The 19,117-nt window shown below is 52.3% G+C and overlaps 2 protein-coding genes and 1 long non-coding RNA gene across 6 annotated transcripts; 2 read left to right on the top strand and 1 right to left on the bottom strand.

Annotated features, from left to right (window-relative positions):
* Window positions 1-1,452: 1,452 nt before the first annotated feature.
* C9H1orf210 (chromosome 9 C1orf210 homolog) lies at window positions 1,453-5,001 on the top strand. The gene is made up of 4 exons (XM_064665490.1): window positions 1,453-1,766; window positions 2,640-3,147; window positions 3,699-3,845; window positions 4,240-5,001. The coding sequence occupies exons 1-4, from the start codon at window positions 1,680-1,682 to the stop codon at window positions 4,575-4,577; spliced, it is 1,080 nt and encodes a 359-aa protein (XP_064521560.1). The 5' UTR covers window positions 1,453-1,679; the 3' UTR covers window positions 4,578-5,001.
* Window positions 5,002-7,159: 2,158 nt separating this feature from the next.
* Window positions 7,160-16,769, bottom strand: TMEM125 (transmembrane protein 125). Of its 4 annotated transcripts, none has more exons than XM_064665504.1 (3): window positions 16,077-16,769; window positions 14,440-14,577; window positions 7,160-10,552 (listed from the first exon to the last, which is right to left on the bottom strand). In XM_064665504.1, the coding sequence occupies exon 3, from the start codon at window positions 10,241-10,243 to the stop codon at window positions 9,581-9,583; it is 663 nt and encodes a 220-aa protein (XP_064521574.1). In that variant the 5' UTR covers window positions 10,244-10,552; window positions 14,440-14,577; window positions 16,077-16,769; the 3' UTR covers window positions 7,160-9,580. The 4 variants fall into 4 exon arrangements, with proteins under 4 accessions (XP_064521574.1, XP_064521576.1, XP_064521577.1 ...); XM_064665506.1 differs by lacking the exon at window positions 16,077-16,769 and adding an exon at window positions 15,913-16,055; XM_064665507.1 differs by lacking the exons at window positions 14,440-14,577; window positions 16,077-16,769 and adding an exon at window positions 12,533-12,746.
* Window positions 16,770-17,105: 336 nt separating this feature from the next.
* LOC135419241 (uncharacterized) lies at window positions 17,106-18,747 on the top strand. The gene is made up of 2 exons (XR_010432862.1): window positions 17,106-17,294; window positions 18,308-18,747. It is a non-coding gene; the product is annotated as an uncharacterized LOC135419241 (long non-coding RNA).
* The last annotated feature ends 370 nt before the right edge of the window (window positions 18,748-19,117 follow it).

Consider the following 19,117-nt stretch of genomic DNA (forward strand, 5'->3'; position numbering starts at 1 on the left):
TACAGCTGAGCACAGCCAGAGCAGCTCCCCACACGTGCTCTCCTGTAACATGGAAAACTCCAGTTGCCCAACCCACAGCACACTGAAAGCACCTGAATTTCTGCTGAATTTTCAGACCTCAACTTTTTTTGCTGAATCATGATGGACTAAAAAAAACCCCAGAGACTGATAAAAATATTCCTTTTTGTTATCATTTGCACGTTCTAATGCATGGCACCACATGCCAGAAACCATAACACACCGATACGTTTCCTGATAGGAAATGCAAACGCCCTGCAAATCCACTGAGGGACTGGGCTGCCCCAGCAACATTTTCTAGCCCTGCTCCTCTAGATGCTTCTTTTGTTTTACATGCGCAGAGGGTCCTGGGGAGGCCCCACAAGCTGGGCTAAGGGCTGCTGCCACCAGGTGTAGGAGCATCCCGGGAGCGGGGTGACCGAGCATTCCTAGCCCACCTGGTGGCATTGGCAGGGCAACTGGGGAGCAGGAGCTGTCTAGTTGCGTTGGCATCCAGCACATGCCTACAGGATGAAGGACAGGCTGCTGGGAAGCCCTCTCCCTGAGGAAAGGGTGGGACGTGCAGCTGTGGAGGAGCTCTTTGGCAGCTGGGGGAAGAGGGCCACCCTGTTCCAGTCACCGATGGGTGGAAACTGCAGCTCCACAGTGCTCTTGTTGGCAGGCGGCTTCCTGTCACTGAGCAGGAGTGGGACCAGGGAATAGGGAGCAGGGAAGAGAGCCTGGGGCTCCCTCTTCGTGCAGAGGCAAAGCCTGGAGCAGGTGCTGCCAGCACTTCCCCTGCCTGGGCTGTGGCTCTGCCAGCCCTCGCCCACTCACCTGCCCCAGCACCCATGGGCATGGGAGCAGGTCTCTCACCCAACCTTGCACCAACAAACACCCATGAGATGCTACTTTGACAAGATTTCGCTGCCTTTCACTGACTCCATGGCAGGTCTGCAAAGGGGGTGCTGGAGGCAGTGAGGCACTCCTCTCCTCTGGGACTTTCACAGCCAGGTGCTGCTCACTGAGCTGCTGCCAGGCTTAGAGACCTGCCAGTTTGCTGCATGTTTTAAACACTTCTGCCTGAATCTTAATAAGACTCTTATTTTCCTGTAGGACATTTTCATGCTGCCTCAGCCCCAGCTTGTCTGTCTGAGGCTGGCTGTGTGCTCCTGCCCTGGGTGTGTGGAGCCGGGACACAGCAGCCGGCACAGCACCTGGGCCAGGCTCAGGCTGCTCTCCTTGAGCACAGCATCTCGGGGCAGGAGCCACAGAGGTGCTTCCTCCCCCTCCTTTGGCCCCCCAGCACCTCCCAGTGTCCTGCTCCCGCCCAGGCAGTTCCCATGGCATCCCATGGTCCATCAGGCAGATGCTGGTGGTCCCCTGGTCACCGATCACAGGAGGCCACAGGGGTGGGAGGTGGCGGGGTGCGGTGGTTAATGTGTAACTGGCACTGCCACCTTTCACCCGCGCCCAGCTCGGGAGGGAGCGGGGCCAGGGCAGCAGCCAGGCTGGCTCCCAGGCTCTGGTGGTCTGCAGAGCTGTGCCGCCGGGGTGCAGGGGCTCGGTGGGGGCCCTGGGCCGTGTGGCCACGGCCACACCTCGCCCAGCACAGCCGGCTCTGCCGGCTTCTCAACTTTCCCTGAAACTTGTTTTTCTGCCCGGAAGTTTCCTGGAGCCAAATGGCTCCTGCCTGCCTGCTCGGGGTCTGCAGCCTCCTCTGTGCCTGGGCAGTGGTGACAGGACATCCCTGCAGCCTTGACCACCAGGTAGGAGGGCGGAGTGGGCTCTGGCATGGGTGGCAGCAGGGGGTGGGCAGGGGCACCCTGCTCCTGGTCCTGCCAGCACAGCTGGGGTGCCCACGGGGCAGCAGGGCCTGGCAGGCAGCTCCTGGTCTGCACAGCTCAAGAGAAGATGAGCATTGAAAACCATGGGAGCCAGTGGAGTTAACTAGGAGCTGTGCTGTGCCAGTGGCCACCAGCCACAGGAGTGGTTCACCCACACCTAGAGCCTGGCTGTCCTGCTCCCAGCCTCAGGCTGAACTCGTTGTCCAGCCTGTTCACCAGAGCAGACAACTTGTTCACCAGAGCATGGTGAGGGCTGACAAAGCCTCATCTGAGCCACGGGTGCTTGGTGCAGGTGCCCACAGCTCTGCAGCCCAGCCGGCTGCCTGCCTGCCTTTCCAATGGGCAGGGCTCGCCTGCTTCCCTGCCCCAGCTGGGAGGATGCCCTTGTGTCATGGAAGAGCTCCCCAGGGGCCTGGATGTCGGGATCCGGGGGAGGAAGAGGAAGATCCTCTGCAAGCTGACCCTGTATGATAACTGCCCAGTAAGGAAGGACAGAAGGGTGACAACCTGGTCCCTTTGCACCCACTTCATATCTCTGGGTTTTCCCCCCAGCCCTGCAGGCTCCTCCTTTAGTCCTTCAGTCAGCTGCTCTCAGTCCCGGGCTGTCCTGCTCATCTTTCTCTATTTATCCAGGCCCACACCAATCTGGCAGCTCATGTGTTTTGTGTTAACTTGCTTGTGTCTTTGCTTTTCATAAATTCTGCAAGGGTAATTAATTTGAACTTCTGGGGAGTCTCACTCTAGAGATACTCCCCAGCAAGGACAGCCCATCTCAGACAGTAGCTCTTTTCCCAGGGATGGGCCGACTGCAGTGGGAAGAGCCTTCAGCATGCTCCAAGTTCCCTTCCAAGAAACATCACCAGTTTGGACCTCTCCTTCAACTCCTTGGTCATGCCCCATGACAGGACTCTCCTGATGCATTTCCCTTCCCTGCGCTCTCTCAACCTCTCTAGCAATGCCATGCCAACGCTGAGCCCAGCAACCTTCTCCAACCTCGGGGCGCTGCGTCTGCTGGACCTGAGCAACTGCGGCATCACCTCCCTCCACACAGACATTTTCCAGGGCCTGGGAAACTTGCACACACTGCTCCTAAGAAACAACAGCTTGCAAGAACTTGATGTCTCTTTCCTCCTGCCACTGAAGTCTCTTTTCCACCTGGACCTGCAGCACAATGAGCTGGTCTCCATGGACACTTGGAGCCTGCAGCTGATGGAGACAGTCCCACAGGTCTGTCTGGAAGGAAACCCCTGGGTCTGCGACTGCACCGCGCACCCCCTGCAGCAGTGGCTGCAGCGCAGGAAAGGTGAGCGGATGGGGCAGGTGGCAGGAGAGGTGTCGGGCGGGAGGAACTCTGGGTTAGGGGTCCTGCTTGATCCGTTCACTCCAACCCCTGGACAGGCTCTGAAATGGCTCTCCAGAGACCTAGCAGGATAATTTAGTCACTCTTCCAGGAAAGGGGCTGCATGTACACTTCAGCCCCTAAATCCAACTTTATGTAACTCTGTGGAGTGACCACATTTTCAAGAGCTGCAGAGGGTTTGGCAGCTCCTTCTGTGGAGCCAGATCAGGCTCCCACCGTCTGAGCTCGGCTCCCAGGGCAAAGCAGTGCAGTTCCTCTCAGTATACGTGATTTTGGCATTGTTCAATTAAAAGGAGCCTGCTAATCACAGTCACACATTTGCACAGTTCCTTGGTCAGGGAATTTTTCCTTTGGTTGTGCCTTACAATATGCTGAGGGCTGGTGAGGCTGGAGGGTAGAGCCAGGAGCACTTTGCAATGCGTCCCATCGCCTTCTCTAAACTGGGAGGGGATGGGTGAAGCCCCCTGTCTCACCTTAGCCCACTTGTCCCCCAGCCATGCAGGTGACCTGCGTGTCGCCCCCGGGGCTGCGGGGCCAGGCGATCGCAGCTCTGGATTCCCAGGACCTGGGCTGCCGGATGAAGCACCGTTTTCCTCGTGCGCTCAGCACGGCACAGCAGATCACAGTGACCCAGAACGACAGTAAGTTGTGCAGATTCAGAGGTGTCTGTAAGGTCTAGCTCCCCCCTGCCCTCTGTCCCACGGGAGGGACTGCAGGTGGAGACACAGTGCAGATGCAGTGGCTTGGTGGGGAGGGTGGTCACCACCTGGAGGTGTTCGCTGGCTTCATGACAGAAAAGTTAGCAGGTGCCCCAAAGCCACGTGGAGCACGGACTCCACAGTGGTGGGCACCAGTGTCAGACAGCTGTCAGGCAGTTTTGCCCTCAGTGCTCACACACCCTTGGTGAAGAGCATTTACGTTGCTCCTAAGGAAAGAAATCCAGTGCTGGCTGCACCCTGCAGACAGGCACAGGGCTGGCGGATGGGGAGCACCGGGTGTGCCACAGGCTGACCATGTGCCTTTCCTGCGCCACAGCCACCGCCACCACGCTGCCTGCCACTGGGAAGGGGGGAAGGAGCTGGCCATACCTGGTGGCATTCCTGGTGACAGCAGTCGGCATCTCCATCCTGATCGCACTGGCTGCCAAGTGCAAGCTCATCCACAAGAACTTCGCCAGCTACCGCCACCGACCGCTGCCTGAAATCGGCTCCACTGGAGGCAGCCCCATGGAGGACAGCAGCAGCTGGGACAGGGGCTCCATGCAAGATGACCTGCAAGCTGAGGATGATGATGGCTTCATCGAGGACAACTACATCCAGCCCAGCGAGCAGCTGCCAGACAAACAAGAGCGGGACTCGCATCTCTCCATCTGAGCTCACAACTCAGCCACACTGCTGCAGCCTCTTGTCATCTCCATAGCTCCATCCCCTTGGCTTTTGACCCCACATGTTTGGGGGCAGGAGGAAAGGAGCAGACAGGAGGGGAGAGAGGGATGGGCAGGGAATGGTGATGGAGGCTGAAGGCAGCCAGCCCCACCGTGCCCCAGCATGACACCAACAGGCTGCACTGTCACAGGGACACCAGACCTGCTGCTGCTTTCCCAGCCTTGCTTGGATGCTGAGGATGAAGGAGATGGTGCCCATTGTGCCCAGGAAGCCTAGTGCAGTGTGAAGAGGACCCTCCCCTGGTGCTCTCTGCGGGATCTTGGGCACTGGCCCCACTGCACCAGACCCAGTCCTGCTCTGTCCCTCAATGTGTTGTCACTCTGGGGTGTGATTAAATCATGATTTAGCCCTGCCTCTGCCTGCAATGGTTTGTTGGGACTCTCCCTGTGGCAGTGCTGGGAGGAGACCCCCAGCCCCACAGCTGGGGTGTGGCTTTTTTTGCCTGTGCTTTCAAGAGCCATAAATACATTCCTTGTTAACTTCCCAGTGTTAGACAGGATGACCTCAGAGGTCTTTTCGAACCTAAATGATTCTGTGAATCTGTGATTCCCACTGTAGCCCTTCTTCCTTTTCTCTCTTCCCTCTCCAGCAAGACATGCTGAAAGACACTTACCTTTCCCCTGTCAGCTCTGCAGAGCCGAGCAGATTTTTCAGTGGTGCCAGTTGCAGTGTCAGGCAGCCACGTGCACTGGGCCGAGACGGCCCCGTGCCCCGGCTCCCATTACAGAGTCCTGAGTGCATCTCTAACCGTGGAGTTACAGGAACGTTGTAATTTTTGCACTCCTGTCATCTTTGTGGTACGATAAACAGCACATGAGACACAGGTAACTGCAAGTTGTTCCTGCTGCAGTCAGCTGTGCCTGCATGGGTTACGCTGGGGTTAAAAGCAGGGAGAAGCAGCAACATTTGCTCTCCTTGGTAAGTGATTCATAAGGCTGGTACCATCCGGTTGGGAAGATTTCCCAGGGCACAGCCCAGTCGTTACCATGCTTGATAGCTCGGGAATCTCTTCCTCACGCTCCAGAGAGTGAAGTATCAACACAGAGACAGCATTTCTTGCAGCCCTGCCACACAGTCAATTCCCCCACCTCCTTCAAATCCCTGTTTCACTGTTAACTGCCTTTCTGTTTCTCCACTCATTAAGACATTTATAGAGCACAGTGTATACAAAGGTAAATAATACACCTCAGAGAGTGTGAACCAAAGAGGACAAATGGGTCAGGCACTGGATGGGCAATACAGCCCAGACAGCAAAAGTGACATTTTAAGCCATGAGGAGGAGGAAAACTTGCTGGCTTCCTTTCAGTTGTCGGCCAGTTTTTGCTCTTAAATATTTCTTAAATATTTTTAAAAATTTCTTGAATATTTTGCTCTTAAATATTTCTATTTAAGATATATATATCTTAATATATATCTTATATATTTTTTTTCTTAAAAATATATATTATTTATTTTCTTAAATATTTCTAAGCTTTACTTTTGCAGTCATTGTCTCGTGGTTTGCCTTCTGGGCTCATCAACTACCCATGAAAATACATTATCTACTGTAATTTTTGGAAATTTTTGATATCTTTCAGGTAAGATAGGAGACTTAAATCTGAGGGCTGGGAAAATGCATTTCATTTATGTTTTGGAGGGTATTTTCAACATGCTTTTCAATCACATGAACTCACTAGATGCAGTATTTTCTTTTTAGTCTCAGTGATGTCTTAAAAGAGATTAAAACTACAAGTGCCCAGGCTTATTTATCCAGGATCTCACTTACTCTTGTCCCTCAATACCTAGTGGTGGGTTGCTTGTCTACTTTGACCCTGCTGGCAGGCCCACCCATTTATTTTTTAACCAAGCTGACACGTCTGGTTTTCATGTGCGGTTTTTAATGCCTCCTCTCCAGGCAGCTCCAGTGCAAGTGGGCACGAGCCTGGCAGCTCACAGGGAGGGAAATACACCTGGCATGCAGAGCTGGGATTACAAGGGGTCAGAGCAGAAAAAGAGGATCCTTCTCAAGAGGTTCAGCCCAGGAAGGTGCCAGAAGGACTGTGGCTGAGGCTGGGGACGGGACTGGGAGCAGGTATGCAGGCAGACTGGTTCCAGGCTCCTTGCAGGGAGCAGCTGCTGCCACAAGGCTCAGCCCTGCCCCAGGGTAAAAGAGCTTCTCTGTAAACAAACCAGCCAGCACTGACATATTCAGGAAGCTTTGTGTGCTCCATGTGAGCATCTTTCAGGGTCACAGTGAGGTCACAGGTTCACAGAGGGGATCCGGCTACATCCGGGTCCTTAGGCAGAGGGACCTGCACTTGGAGGCGGGGGTCATGTATCAGGAAATAAGGTTTTGGGGCCATGGTGGCATTGCCACACACCAGCCAATAATCCAAAAGCACAGCCACAGGAGGGACCCTGGGATGTCATGGTTTCTGCCTTGGGCCCAGCCTGAGCAGAGGCCAGCTCTGCAAAGCCCTGCCACCTCCTGATGTACAGAGGCCGGCACTCAAGCATCAGCTTCAACACAGTCAGCTTCTCTAACACTTTATTATGTATTTCCACACACAACACAGGAACTGAGGAAGACACAAACCAGTACCCCTGCTGCAGAGGTGAGTCAGTGACTGGGGCAGCACAGGCTGTCCCTCTGGGCACCGGACACCCAAACCATCATCTTCAGGCACAGTCTGTTCTCAGCCATTCTCTCCTTGGGTTGCTGACACGGCCCATGATCACCCTTGTCTGGCACAATTCACAGGCACTTGGGGCACATTTTGAAGGGGCTCTGGAGGGGAGGAGGATTCACAGTGACACGCAGGCAGCGCGGAGCTGCGAGCTGGGCACAGCCACGCATCTTCACAGAAATGCCCAGATGTGCAAAACAGCTGGGGCAGAGGCAGCTGTGGCCTGTCCACACGTGCGGGTTGGGGGAGCGGGGAGTAACTGCTGGAGCACTGATGCAGGCAGAGGGGGTGCGGCCTGGCACAACTGCACAGGCACTGACACAGACATGCAGAGCACCAGCAGTGGTGATGGTGCAGAACTGTCCAGCTCTGGCCTGTCCCTCCCTGTGTATGCACAGTGGTCCCTGCTGGACCTGGGGCCAAACAGCCCAGAGGGGAAGGACAGCTCTTTGCTTTGAAGAGATTTAGCACAGAAAGATCTGAGCTCTGTTACACCCTCTGAGCTCTTGGGCAGTTTAAGGGAGGAGATGCAGAGAGAAGAGGAAACAGCAGTTTAATAAAATCTACAGATGAAGAGAAAGGGACAGAGGAAAATGTAGAAATAATAGAGATACAGAAAGAAAAGCCCAAATGATGTATCCATATTTTGGGGAAAACAATCCAAGGCTTCAAGGGAAGGAAAGCCAGCAGGAGCAGGGCAAGAGCAGATGAATACAGATGTGCCCTCATGTGATCTCACTGCATCGGGTCTGGAGCTGTGAAAGGATGAAGCCTTCATTGTCCAGCATATACCTTGTGGGGCTCACCAATGGTGAACTCTGACACTGCCTCCAGGTGTGGAGATAGTGATTTGTGCTTTTAGTAAAGGAATGAGCTACCATCCTCTTCCAAATGAATTTGCTACCAAGCACTAAAAAGTAATAGCTCAGTCTTGTGCCATTGCAGAGGAAACTTGGCAAATAATGAGCAAAACCAACATCTGGGGCAGAGCAGCTCAGATGAGGGGGAGATGGGAGCAGACAGGAAGATGAAGAGAAGGATTTGCAGGAGCAGCTTTGCTTGGAGGTTAGGATATATGTCAATGGAAAGGGCAAGAAATGGGTTAGTAGGTCTCTGAAGGAAATGAGAATTTTGACAGGTAAATTAGTCTCAAATCACAGGAAAAGCTCCTGGGGTGAATTGTTAGTCTGCCTCTGGAAAGGACACCTTGGAGATAGACACCTTATAGAGATAAAACACCAAAAAAACTCCAGGTAAGGCCCAAGTGACAGCAGAAAAACTTTTTTGCCCTGCAGGAGCTGCAGCACTTGGTAGACAGAAACAGCATAGAAACAGGCAGGGACTGGGATGAGCTGCAGGGCTCCTGGCAACAGAGCTGTATCTGCTTGGGAAACTGCAGTGGGAGGGCACAGCCTCTCACACCACTCTTGCAGAGAGCTCCAGCCCTGGGATTCAGGCATTCCATCACCATCCCCCAGCCACTGCACCTTGCTGTTTGTGGCTCACGTGACTGATGCTGGTGTGATAACAGAGCCCCAACACACAGTCCAGCATGGGTAACCTGTCAGGGCCCTGACACCCCTTGATCACCCCTTTGATAAGCCACAGGTGGAAGAGATCCTGGCATTGCAAACACAAACAGAATTTCATGTGAGGTCCAGCCATGCTGTGGCTCTGGCACAAAGAATCCCATACAAATCCCACACTCACTCCCACAGACACACAGGTGCTTTCTTGGGAGCAGGCCCTGCAGCCATACCTCCCACCAGGCTCCCTTTGCCTGTGCCTCATGCCTGCTGACACAGTATTTCCTGCCATTCACCAGCTGCTGGAGGCTCTACTTCGCTCAGGAGCTGGAGGCCCTGCACAGAGCACAGGGTGGTTTTATACCACCCACAATCACAGCCTCTCCTGCCAGGAGAGCGTGTGACAGTTCCAGGACCTGCAGGAACCAAGCGGGTACTGGGTCCCCAGGGGTACAGGACAGGCTCACCTTCACTCTGTGACACGGGTCACAGCCGGGCAGGAGCAGCTGTCACAGGAGGTTTGAGGAGATAAAACACCAACCAGGCCAGCACTGCACACCCAACACAGCAGGTCCCAGAGCCCGTCCAGGCACCCCAAGTCTCTGCTGTGCCATCAGCAAAGCAAATGCCAGTCATCCCTGGCAGAAGCACAAGGCACATCACAGCTCTCGCCCTTCCTTCAGGAAAGGCCAGCACTGACAGGTCGTATCCACCGAGGCTCACGCAGAGGTGTCCTGGGTCAGATCAGGTTGGCCATGCTGGAGGTGGGAGGCAGCCGCCTGCTCCCAGCGAGGCGGCCGGAGATGGTGAAGACGCGGATCTCGCCGGTCTCCAGGCTCCGAGGAGCGGCCCGGCGGCAGGAGGTGCAGAGCAGGTAGAGCAGCAGGCAGAGCAGGATGGCGCTGCCAGCAGTCAGGAGGACGACCCCGCTGGTGAACATGCTGGCCAGCGGCCGCGCGGGGCTGAGCTGCATGGTCGTGGTGGAGAGGATGGTGAGCACGACCCCGCAGACCAGCAGCACCAGGGCACTGAGCAGCAGCACCAGGCAGTCCGAGAAGCCCCCGCTCTTCAGGAGCTCGATCTGATCCCGGCTGCGGATGCAGTTCATGTCCTGGATTGCAGAGCTCAGCAGCTGCTTCAGCAGCACGAGCAGGGCCAGGAGGCAGAGCGTGGTGCCCACGGCCAGCCGCCACTCTCCAGACCGGCTGCTAGTGCTGTAAAGCAGGATGATGCCCCCGATCCCACAGGCCAGGATCAGCACCACAGCCATCCCGTAGCACAGGATGGACTTTTTGGGGTCCTGGAACCACCAGAGCTCCACATGCTCCTCCAAGATGTTCCTCTGGATGTGGTCTGCATCTGCAGGGGTGCGGGGGCTGCTCAGCTCTGCCAGCTCTGGCATGGTGGGCAGCTGGGTGAGGAGGGCACAGTAGGGTGGTTGCACAGATGAATCTACACCCTTATGGCAAAGTGGAGCAAGGCAGCAGCAGTGGTGAAGGCAGCTACATTTCTCGAGCAGTGATGTCTCTGTCTCATTCTTTGGATCCTCATGGAGTTTCCTTCTGCAGTGGTGCCACCTGGAGAGCTACGGTCCATGTGCTGAGATTGAGCCCACCATCCAGGCACGGCTGTGGAACATAGTGGAGCATTCCCAGAGCAGCACCATAAGGGAATAACCGGGGCTGTGTCCTTCCTTTCCTGTACCTTTCATCTGAAAGAGTCAAGAAGAGAAGATTTCATTAAATAGAGACCCTGCTCCCCTGTACCAATCAATCCCCTGCCAAACCCTGGGCCTTGGCTGCTCCAGGCTGGCCTGCAGACCTCACCCTGCCTCCCTCACAAATGCCCTGTGCGTTGGAGATCATCCACATACATCTTCCCAGGAGATCTCCATGCACTTCGGGGGAACCTCAGCCTGGCCCAAGGGTGAGTCTCCTGCCTTCCCAGCCTTGTGTGCCCTGCTCAGAGGCTACTGGCACATTGCTGCCCACAGGACTCTGCCTGCAGCTGGTGCTGGCAGCAGGGCAGGGACAGAGCAGAGGCAGGTCCCTCCTGGGATAAAGCCCCATTCACAGCTCTGACTTCACATGCTCCCTCATCAGCATCAGCCTCTTGTCACCAACTGGCTCTGCTGCCCAGAAGGACAGCAGGAGGTGGGGGTCAGGACCAGGGTTTAACCCTTCCATTCCAGCCGCTGGAAGAGCAAGAGCTGCCTTTGCTGCACGTTCTCAGCCTTGTCTCTACCCCTGCACTGCCAGTGGTTTCCCCTCACAAGTTCCTTAAAGAAATATGGTGGTTACATCTCCAGTTACATCTGCCCTGGAAAGAGCTGTCTGACAGCTGGGACCAGGCACCCCGAGATTTTGCTCTCCTCTCTGCTGGTCTGTGAAACACTTCACCACTGGAGGGGAGCAGGGGAAGGGCGGTGGTGGCTGCAGCGTGGAGGGAGGCTCTGAGGTGCTGTGCTTAGCTGGGCTCCCCTCGGCACAGCACCTTTCTCGGCCCACAGCCCGGCTTCCCAGCCTCGTGTCCCCAGTGTCCTGGTTCCCCTCAGTGCTTCTCTGCGTACAGTTTTACACCAAGAGTGGAAAAAACTTGAGTTTCTCTCACATAATGTGCCTCCCTGGCACGTCAGTGCCCCAGCTGGTCCCACAGCACCACAGGGACCCTCTAGAACAGCTTGTACCCAAATCAAGGAGAGGTGCTGGGGAGGACACAGCAGGAGCATCTCAGGTGTGCCCTGAAGACATGGGGCAGACACTGGAGACCCAAGAACTGCCTCTGTGGCCACCTCCCAGACAGGATGATACCCCCTTGACTATCACAGGCAGACACACACAAACTGCTCTGAGCCCTCCAGGAGCCCATGGCAGGGACAGGAACTGACGCAGGTCCCTTGTGTCAGAGCTGTGTCACTTCTCCCGGGTGGGGTACAGCCACTCAGCACCCTGCCTGCTGGAAATGGCTCTCATGAGCCCATCAGCCCATGCCAAGCACACTCTGTTTGTCTTTGTGCCCTGCTCTGTGTGGCGCTGGGACTTGGGGCTCATTACACACAGGCTGGGACAATTTGTGACCTCCACACATGGCAGCTCTGCACACACCAGGGATCGTTCCTTCCATTGCTCTCCCTGTTCCCAGACAGTCCCCACAGACCACATCCCCTTGTGGCATTGCCTTTGCTGCCAGCAAACACCTCAAAATCCCCTTCCCTTGGGGACCAGCCAACACAGGGTGGGGGGAGAGGGAGGACAATAGTGTGGGGGGTGCCCGAACCAGACACCGCCTGACAGTGTCAGGCCAAGCTCCTCCTGAGTCACTCCCCGGCTGTGATGGAGCATGAGGTCACTTTGGACGTGGCTCAGGGCACACTGCCAGAGGCAGCACGTGTCCAGGAAGTCTGTAACCACCGCGGGTTTGCAGGCCCGGGACCCATCACAGCCCCTAAGCTGCACACAGGGCTGTTCCCTGCACGGCTCCTGCTGCTTGGAATGCCTGGGCAGGGAGAGGGCTGGGGCACAGAAACCCAGGCTCCAGAGGGTACAGTTGCTGGGAGGCCTGTGAGAGATCTACAGCTCCTGGCTAGAGCCAGAACAATCAGAAAGCATCAATTAGAGAGGGAAAAGAGCTGTGGCTGAGCAGGCTGATCTGTGCCTGCTGGGACTCTGAGTTTGCATGAGACAGCAGATACCTTGTGCTGTCTACGTGTGCCCAGGACACGGGTCCCTGAGAAGGTGAGGATGTCACGGGGCACTTTCAAAGCAGAGGAGTGAGAAGATGTTGAGTCCAGAGTTGTTTCCCAGCCTATGCAAATCAGCTTGGTGCTAAACACTGCTTCCTCCTGCCTTTCCTTCTCCAAGCACAGAGGTGCCTTATCTCCTCCTTAGCATCAAATGGGTGAGTCTAGTAGATAGCAAATTTGTAGATTAGATTGAGATTTTGGACTGAGAAAACATAAAGCTTGGAGAAGTGCAAAGTCTGTGTCCTTCTGCTGCTTGACCCAAGTTGTGCACACAAGTTGTAAGTCAAACAGTAAACAAAAAAACCACAACAGCACAAACCACAATGAGGGAAAATGTGACCAAAAATCAAGGTACAGCACTGCATTCTCATATTACTCTTTAAAAGTTAACCATCTTAATTTTTTATTTGCTCAGAAGAAGGGCAGGGAGCAAGAGATAAAACTTTAGGAGCATCTGGCTGAGGGAAAAAAATAAGGTGTCACCTCTATGAGCACATATTTTCCAGTGTTATATTAACCTCTATTAAACAAATGATTTGGAGAGTTTCCCAGTGTTACATTAAGCCCTATTAAACAACTGATTTGGAGAGGCAAAGGCTTCCACTGCAGTGTGCTTTCATGTTTCCTTCTGCCAGTTTGAAAATGTTCTGGGAATATAACCCTTGTTCTGTAAGAATCCACACATGCTTGGGCTTCCCTAGACTGTGAGGGTTTGTGCTACTACTAACAGTATTTTTACGCTTAGAATCACAGAGTAATTCAGGTGGGATGGAACCTTGTGAAGTCACTCATCCCCCTGCTTAAAGCAGAGTTAACCTAGAAGTCAGACTGGGTAGCTCAGGGCCCCATCTACTCAGGTGCCAAGGATGGAGGATCCACAGCCTCTCAGGAATCATTGCAGTGTTGAACCACCCTCACCAGGAACACATTCTTCCTTAAATCTAGCTACAATTTCCCTTTCCTCAGGCTGGCTGCATTGCCTTCCATCCTCTTCAGAAAAATCTCTCTATACGTTGAACCAAAGCTGTCACCCATCACTCCTTGGAGAAGGGATGAAACCAGACCTCACCAGATCTGCTGATCTCGTTTCTTGGCATTATGCAGCACATCAGTTTGCCCAGATCAGATCAAGAGAAAGGAAGGGATATGGCTGCCTGCTCTGCCATGAGGGAGAAGAACAGCCTTTCCACAGCTGTGGCCTTTTCTGTTGGTGTTCTTTGGGCTACCTCGTCTGGGACAGACCATCACACAGACCCCTTGGGAGCTTAAGGCACCAGATTAGCCTTTTGACAGCATGTATCACAGGTCATTAATCTCTAACTCACTACTGAACCCAGAACCTTCAGTGCTTTCGTCTCTGTGTGCAAGAGAAAAAGGAGGAGAGGACCAGCCCAGCCACACTATGCTTTATGTCCAAAGGGCACGTTTCAGGAAAAAATTGACACTCTGTCCTTCCCCACTGCTGGCTGGCAGCTGGGGAGGAAGAACAGGAAAACACTGGGAATGTAGGACAACAAAAATGTTCATGTTTTTCCTTTTTCATTATGTTTTTTTTCCCCCGCTCTGACAACATTTAACTGGAAACTGAGGGTCATCATCAACGGTTTTCTGGCCACTCCTGGCTGCAGGTGTGGACGATGCACACTGGCTGAATGCCTCAGAATGATATATGCATATATTTATTTACTTATGAACTCTTTATGTCTGACTGCCTGATATCTGACAGACAGGCCATGGACTGTATGTTAATTAACACTTTAATTTCAGAGCCACATACAATTCAGCTGTTGAAATACTCCTCACTTTCCTCCTCTCGCTGAACCTGAACCCAGGGTACCCCTTGAGACATTCCTTACCCACAGGATTCAGGAGGGGAAGTCTGGGGGTGGGACAGGCTCCTGCAGTGCTTCCTTGTACTTCCAGCCTTGGAAGGGTTTTATGCAGCCTTATGTGGACTTTGTGAGCATCATGGAGACTGGAAGAGTCAGCAAGATCTGTTGTAAAATAACAACACATAAAATGATTTGCATGAGCAAACTAGATGAGAGCCAACAGAGCCTCACAATCTCAAACAAATCCAAAGCCATCGCAGTCCCCTGCTTCCCCAGTGCCTCACAGCTTATTTGCTTCTTGGCCAGGTCTGGCCATAGCCTGTTTGGGATGGACTTGCCACCCCTCTGTGCCTCACAGAAATCTTTAGTCCAGAACAGGCATAAATTTTTCCCCATAATTTCTTGTAATTTTTCCAACTTCCAATGCTTTAGGAAGCATTTCTTTATCAAGAGAGCCAGCCCTGAATTGTTGTAGATCCCTTCCAACCAAAACAAGATATTCTGTTCTGTCTGCTGTATTCCAGTTTGTCTATTCTATTCTGTCTATTCTATTTCAATTGAAGAGGACCTAAAATGATAATCTAATCCAATTGCCTGACCAATTCAGGGCTGAATAAGTTCAGGCATATTATTAAGAGCATTGCCCAAATGCCTCTTAAATACCTACAGGCTTGGAGTATTGACCACCTCTCTAGGAAGGCTGTTCCAGTGTTTGACCATCCTCTCAGTAAAAAATGGTTCCTAAGCATATTCAATTCGATTCTAACTCCCCAGTAGGCTAAAAGAGAACGAAGCTCATGTATCTCGTTTTATGCCTGAATTACTGACAATGCACAGTATGCTCTGAATGTCATAGTGCTCAAGGCCTGTCTGTGTCCCTGGGAGCATGGGGGAAGGTTTCCTCTCTTCTCCTGAGAACTCAGGACTGGGGACAGAGGAACCTGCAAAGAATAGGAGTAATGGGGCCTTCATGTGGCATGCCTGGCTCACCCAAAATCCTAGCAAGAGACTCAAGCTCTTTTCACTGCTACACCGAACACCATTCCCAGCATTCCTCCTTTCCCAGGGTTCTCAAAATTCATGCAAAGCTATGCAGCTTAATCTATACCTCTGGGGAGAGACCACCCTCTCTACCCTGCCAGAGGGATAATGCTTTCCTAGAAGTGAGCATCCCACCAGTGCTCCTGCCACAAGACACCCTTTGGGAAGCCCTGGGGAAGTCCTGGGTGATGGTGGACTGTCCCTTCCTTTCTCCAAGCCTAGGGGCTCAGGGGTTAAGGGTGGTGGAGGGCTTGTTGTAACAGGGTCAGTGTGCAGCTGCTTTTTACACAAATCTAGATAGCTTTGGCATGCTCCATTACAAAGTCTCGTGTTCCCCCTTCCTCCCTGCGTGCATAACAGGCATCCATTATCCTGACCCCGCAGAGCCTGTCCTGATGCACCTCTGCCGAGGGCGGCCTGGGAGTCCCAAAGGAACAAGAAACTCCCAAGCCTTACCTGCTGAGAGGAAACACAATGGTGCAAGGAAGAAACGCAGTGGAGGCAAGAGGCAGGATCTCTTAAGAAGTAGGTCTGAGGCAGCCCCCAAACCTGCCGGCAGCTCCTGGCGAAGCGCGTCCCTTCCCGCACGGCACAACTCCCGGGGAGGAGGGATCACTCACCTGCTGCCCACACGCGACAACCCGGCACAGCTTCCTGCTCCTGGCTGGTAGCGATGCTTTTTCCTGGCTTTCCTTCCACTGGATCCAGCTACCGAGGGAGCCCAGGGGGAAAATCCCTCCCTTTCCTCCTGCAGCTGCCTGCCAAGAAGCAGGTGCGGTGCCCCTGCCGGCTCCCCGTCCCGGTGCGACGCGGCAGCGCCAAGGATGGGCTGCGAGCCCTCACCTCTCGCCCGGGCAGGTGCATTCCCCAGCAGGGTGGCGTCCCAGCAAACCTGCTGCTGCTCTTGGAGAGGCTCCAGAGCCGCGCCGGTGTGCAGGTCCTACCCCTCCCTCCTCGGGCAGGATCTGGCCTCTGGCCACACACCGATCCTGGAAGGTGGCTCATTTCCTCCCAGCTGGAGGGGAAGGGGTGCCGGAGCCAGGGAGCAGCTCCCAGGCAGCAAGGTGAGAGGAAGCCTGCAGCCAGGTTGGCAGTGCTAGGGAAGATTTGACACATTCAGCAAATATTTGGTATTATGTGGCATTAAATAAAGCAGCTCCTGCACTACTGTATAGGCTAGGGCCATCTGGTCATATCAGACCTGAATCTTTCCATGGCATTAGTCCAGGCAGGCACTTAAGTCAGGCAAGATGTCATTGTGGTGTCATCTTCCCATGACAAGGCAGCTGCAGAACCCCTTGCTAGGAGACAGCAGCACCAGCAGAGCCTACTGTGCTGCAGAAGAGCTGACTTCCTGGTAAGTCTGTGGAAAGAAAAGGGTAACCACTTTGAGAGGAATTAGGGAAACAGAAAAGGATCCGTTTAAGAGATGAAGAATAAAAAAGGGAGTAGCAGGAACGCAGAAGTCAGTAGGGGAATGGGATTCCCAGTCTTAGTGATATTCCCTCCTTCATGGCTGGGCTTCATCATAGCAGAAGGGACCATTACTGATAGTCTGAGCAGTTGGAAAATCTCCTGGGAGATGCAGGAAGAAGAAAATGGGACTGAACAACAGCTCTTGTCCAGTTAATGGAAAGGGAGGCTCAGACATTAAGCCACATGTTAGTTTTTTTAGCAGGCTATGAGCAGGTAAGCTTAGGATATGCTAATCAAATAGAAACCAAGGAGTGTGACAGCTTCAGGAATTTGTCTGAGAAAAATCTGAGAGATCTTTTGAAATTTGTGAAATATCATCAATCCAGAGGTTGTCCTAAACCTAAAACAGCAAAGGAGATGTGGTGAGTTTTGTTATACAAACACCCTTAAACAACGAGATTGACCTTACTCAGAAAAACCTGGTCTTTTAGTTGGCCCAGTTAACAAAGTCATCCAAGGGGAAACCTTATTCACATTTAAAGATAACCATATATTCACTTAAAAGAATGGGCTGTAGCTTTATAAGAGCATGAGATGCTTTCCAGCTCGTTTAGAGATAAAAGGAGAAACAGAACAATGAGGATCAAGGGAGGATGAAAGCAGAAAGTGTCTTTGCACCCTGAGAGAATTTAGAAGACCATTAGCCCACAAAACCATAATCCAGTTACAACTTATTCTACAACATTTCTACAGCATATGCGTGGGAGTTTGACCTTTGTCTGGTTTTCCCAGTATAGAAGGGGCTTGTACAGCTACTTTGCTTCCAGCGGATCTTTGATAAACCTCACTTGTAACACTCTGCTGTGCCTGACTTTTAATGTTCCCCTATACAAGCAATGTTTTAGCTGCCTCTTAGCTGCTAAGATCAAGTTCAAAATCCTTTTCAGCCTAGTGTGGCAGGTGCTTACTTAAGGCTTCATCTGACAGGCCTTGTATTGCCTTTAAAATCTCTCTAATGAGGGTGACACAGGGGCATATTATTAAGCACATCAGTCACCATTTCAAAATAATTCTTCACCTGTATATTAGGACAAGGTTCTTCTTTTTCAGAAAGATTGATTCCATTTCTCTAAACCACTACTGTTAAAGCAGTGCGTTCTATGATTCTACCACTCAATTTATTCTGACAGAGAGAGGGGAAAATTACACCACATGGGAGCCTAGCAAATTAAAATGGGTGTGTGCTGAAAATTTAAGAGGGAACTAGTTTCTAAAATATTTACTAATTACATTAATTACATCCTCTTTCTGTACAGGAAGTATCAAGATGATTATATGGGGAGGGGAGGAGGAAGAAAGAGTGTTAAGATAGCCCATTAACAGACTAATTCCATCCTTCTTCCTTTTGCTCCTGTGAAACCCATGCTTCATACAGGTTGAAGATGCAAAATGGAAAAAAAACAAGACTAAAGAAACTTAATTCCGTGTTCATGGACAAAGCACTCAGCTGGAGTCTCCAAAGTCATAGGAGCTCATGGAACCATCTATTTTGCCATAGTGTTACCCTGGACATGAGTCCAGTATCCCTAATGGTAATGCAGCTTACCTGTTACCCAGCCTTGGCACCACCATCTTCTGTGTAATATTATTAGGAGGATGTGGAGAGCACTTGTCACTTTTCTACAGTTCAGCATAGGAAGAGAAACAGTAACAATACTGGCTGTTATAACACCATACAGTTCCATGCTCAGTCAGTAGCTTCAACTTCTGATGTATGTGAAGCACTCCTCAGTGAGACCGTGTGTCATGCACCAACAACCAAAGATGAAAAATTTAATTTTTTACCCCTCATTATTAAAGAAATGACTCCCTGCCTTTTTCTGTACATGAGTACTTTGCAGAGTGACTTATTTGGAGAATTTCACTGAAAAACTGAATTAAAGGGATTGTGGATGTTGGAAAAAAGACAAGGAAAAAAAATCAATTTATCAAAGTTACAGGAGAGTTATGACATAAGGTTTGGACTTTATTCCAGATTTTACAGTCTGAAACTGGCTGTCTTTTTGTCCTGCTGAAATTATTGCTGCAGATGAGGCAACTAATCTCTAGACAGGAGGCAGAGGCTTGAGCAAGGGCTCTAGCTCAGGTGTGCTTGAATCAAAGGTGCCCTCACAAGGTAACTGATTGTTAGTCTCTGACTGGATACCTGCTTGGAATAGCAGCAGTCCTTTGTATGGACACAGGC

Source organism: Pseudopipra pipra, chromosome 9, assembly GCF_036250125.1.
Source record: "Pseudopipra pipra isolate bDixPip1 chromosome 9, bDixPip1.hap1, whole genome shotgun sequence".
In the NCBI taxonomy this organism is placed as follows: Eukaryota; Metazoa; Chordata; class Aves; order Passeriformes; family Pipridae; genus Pseudopipra; species Pseudopipra pipra.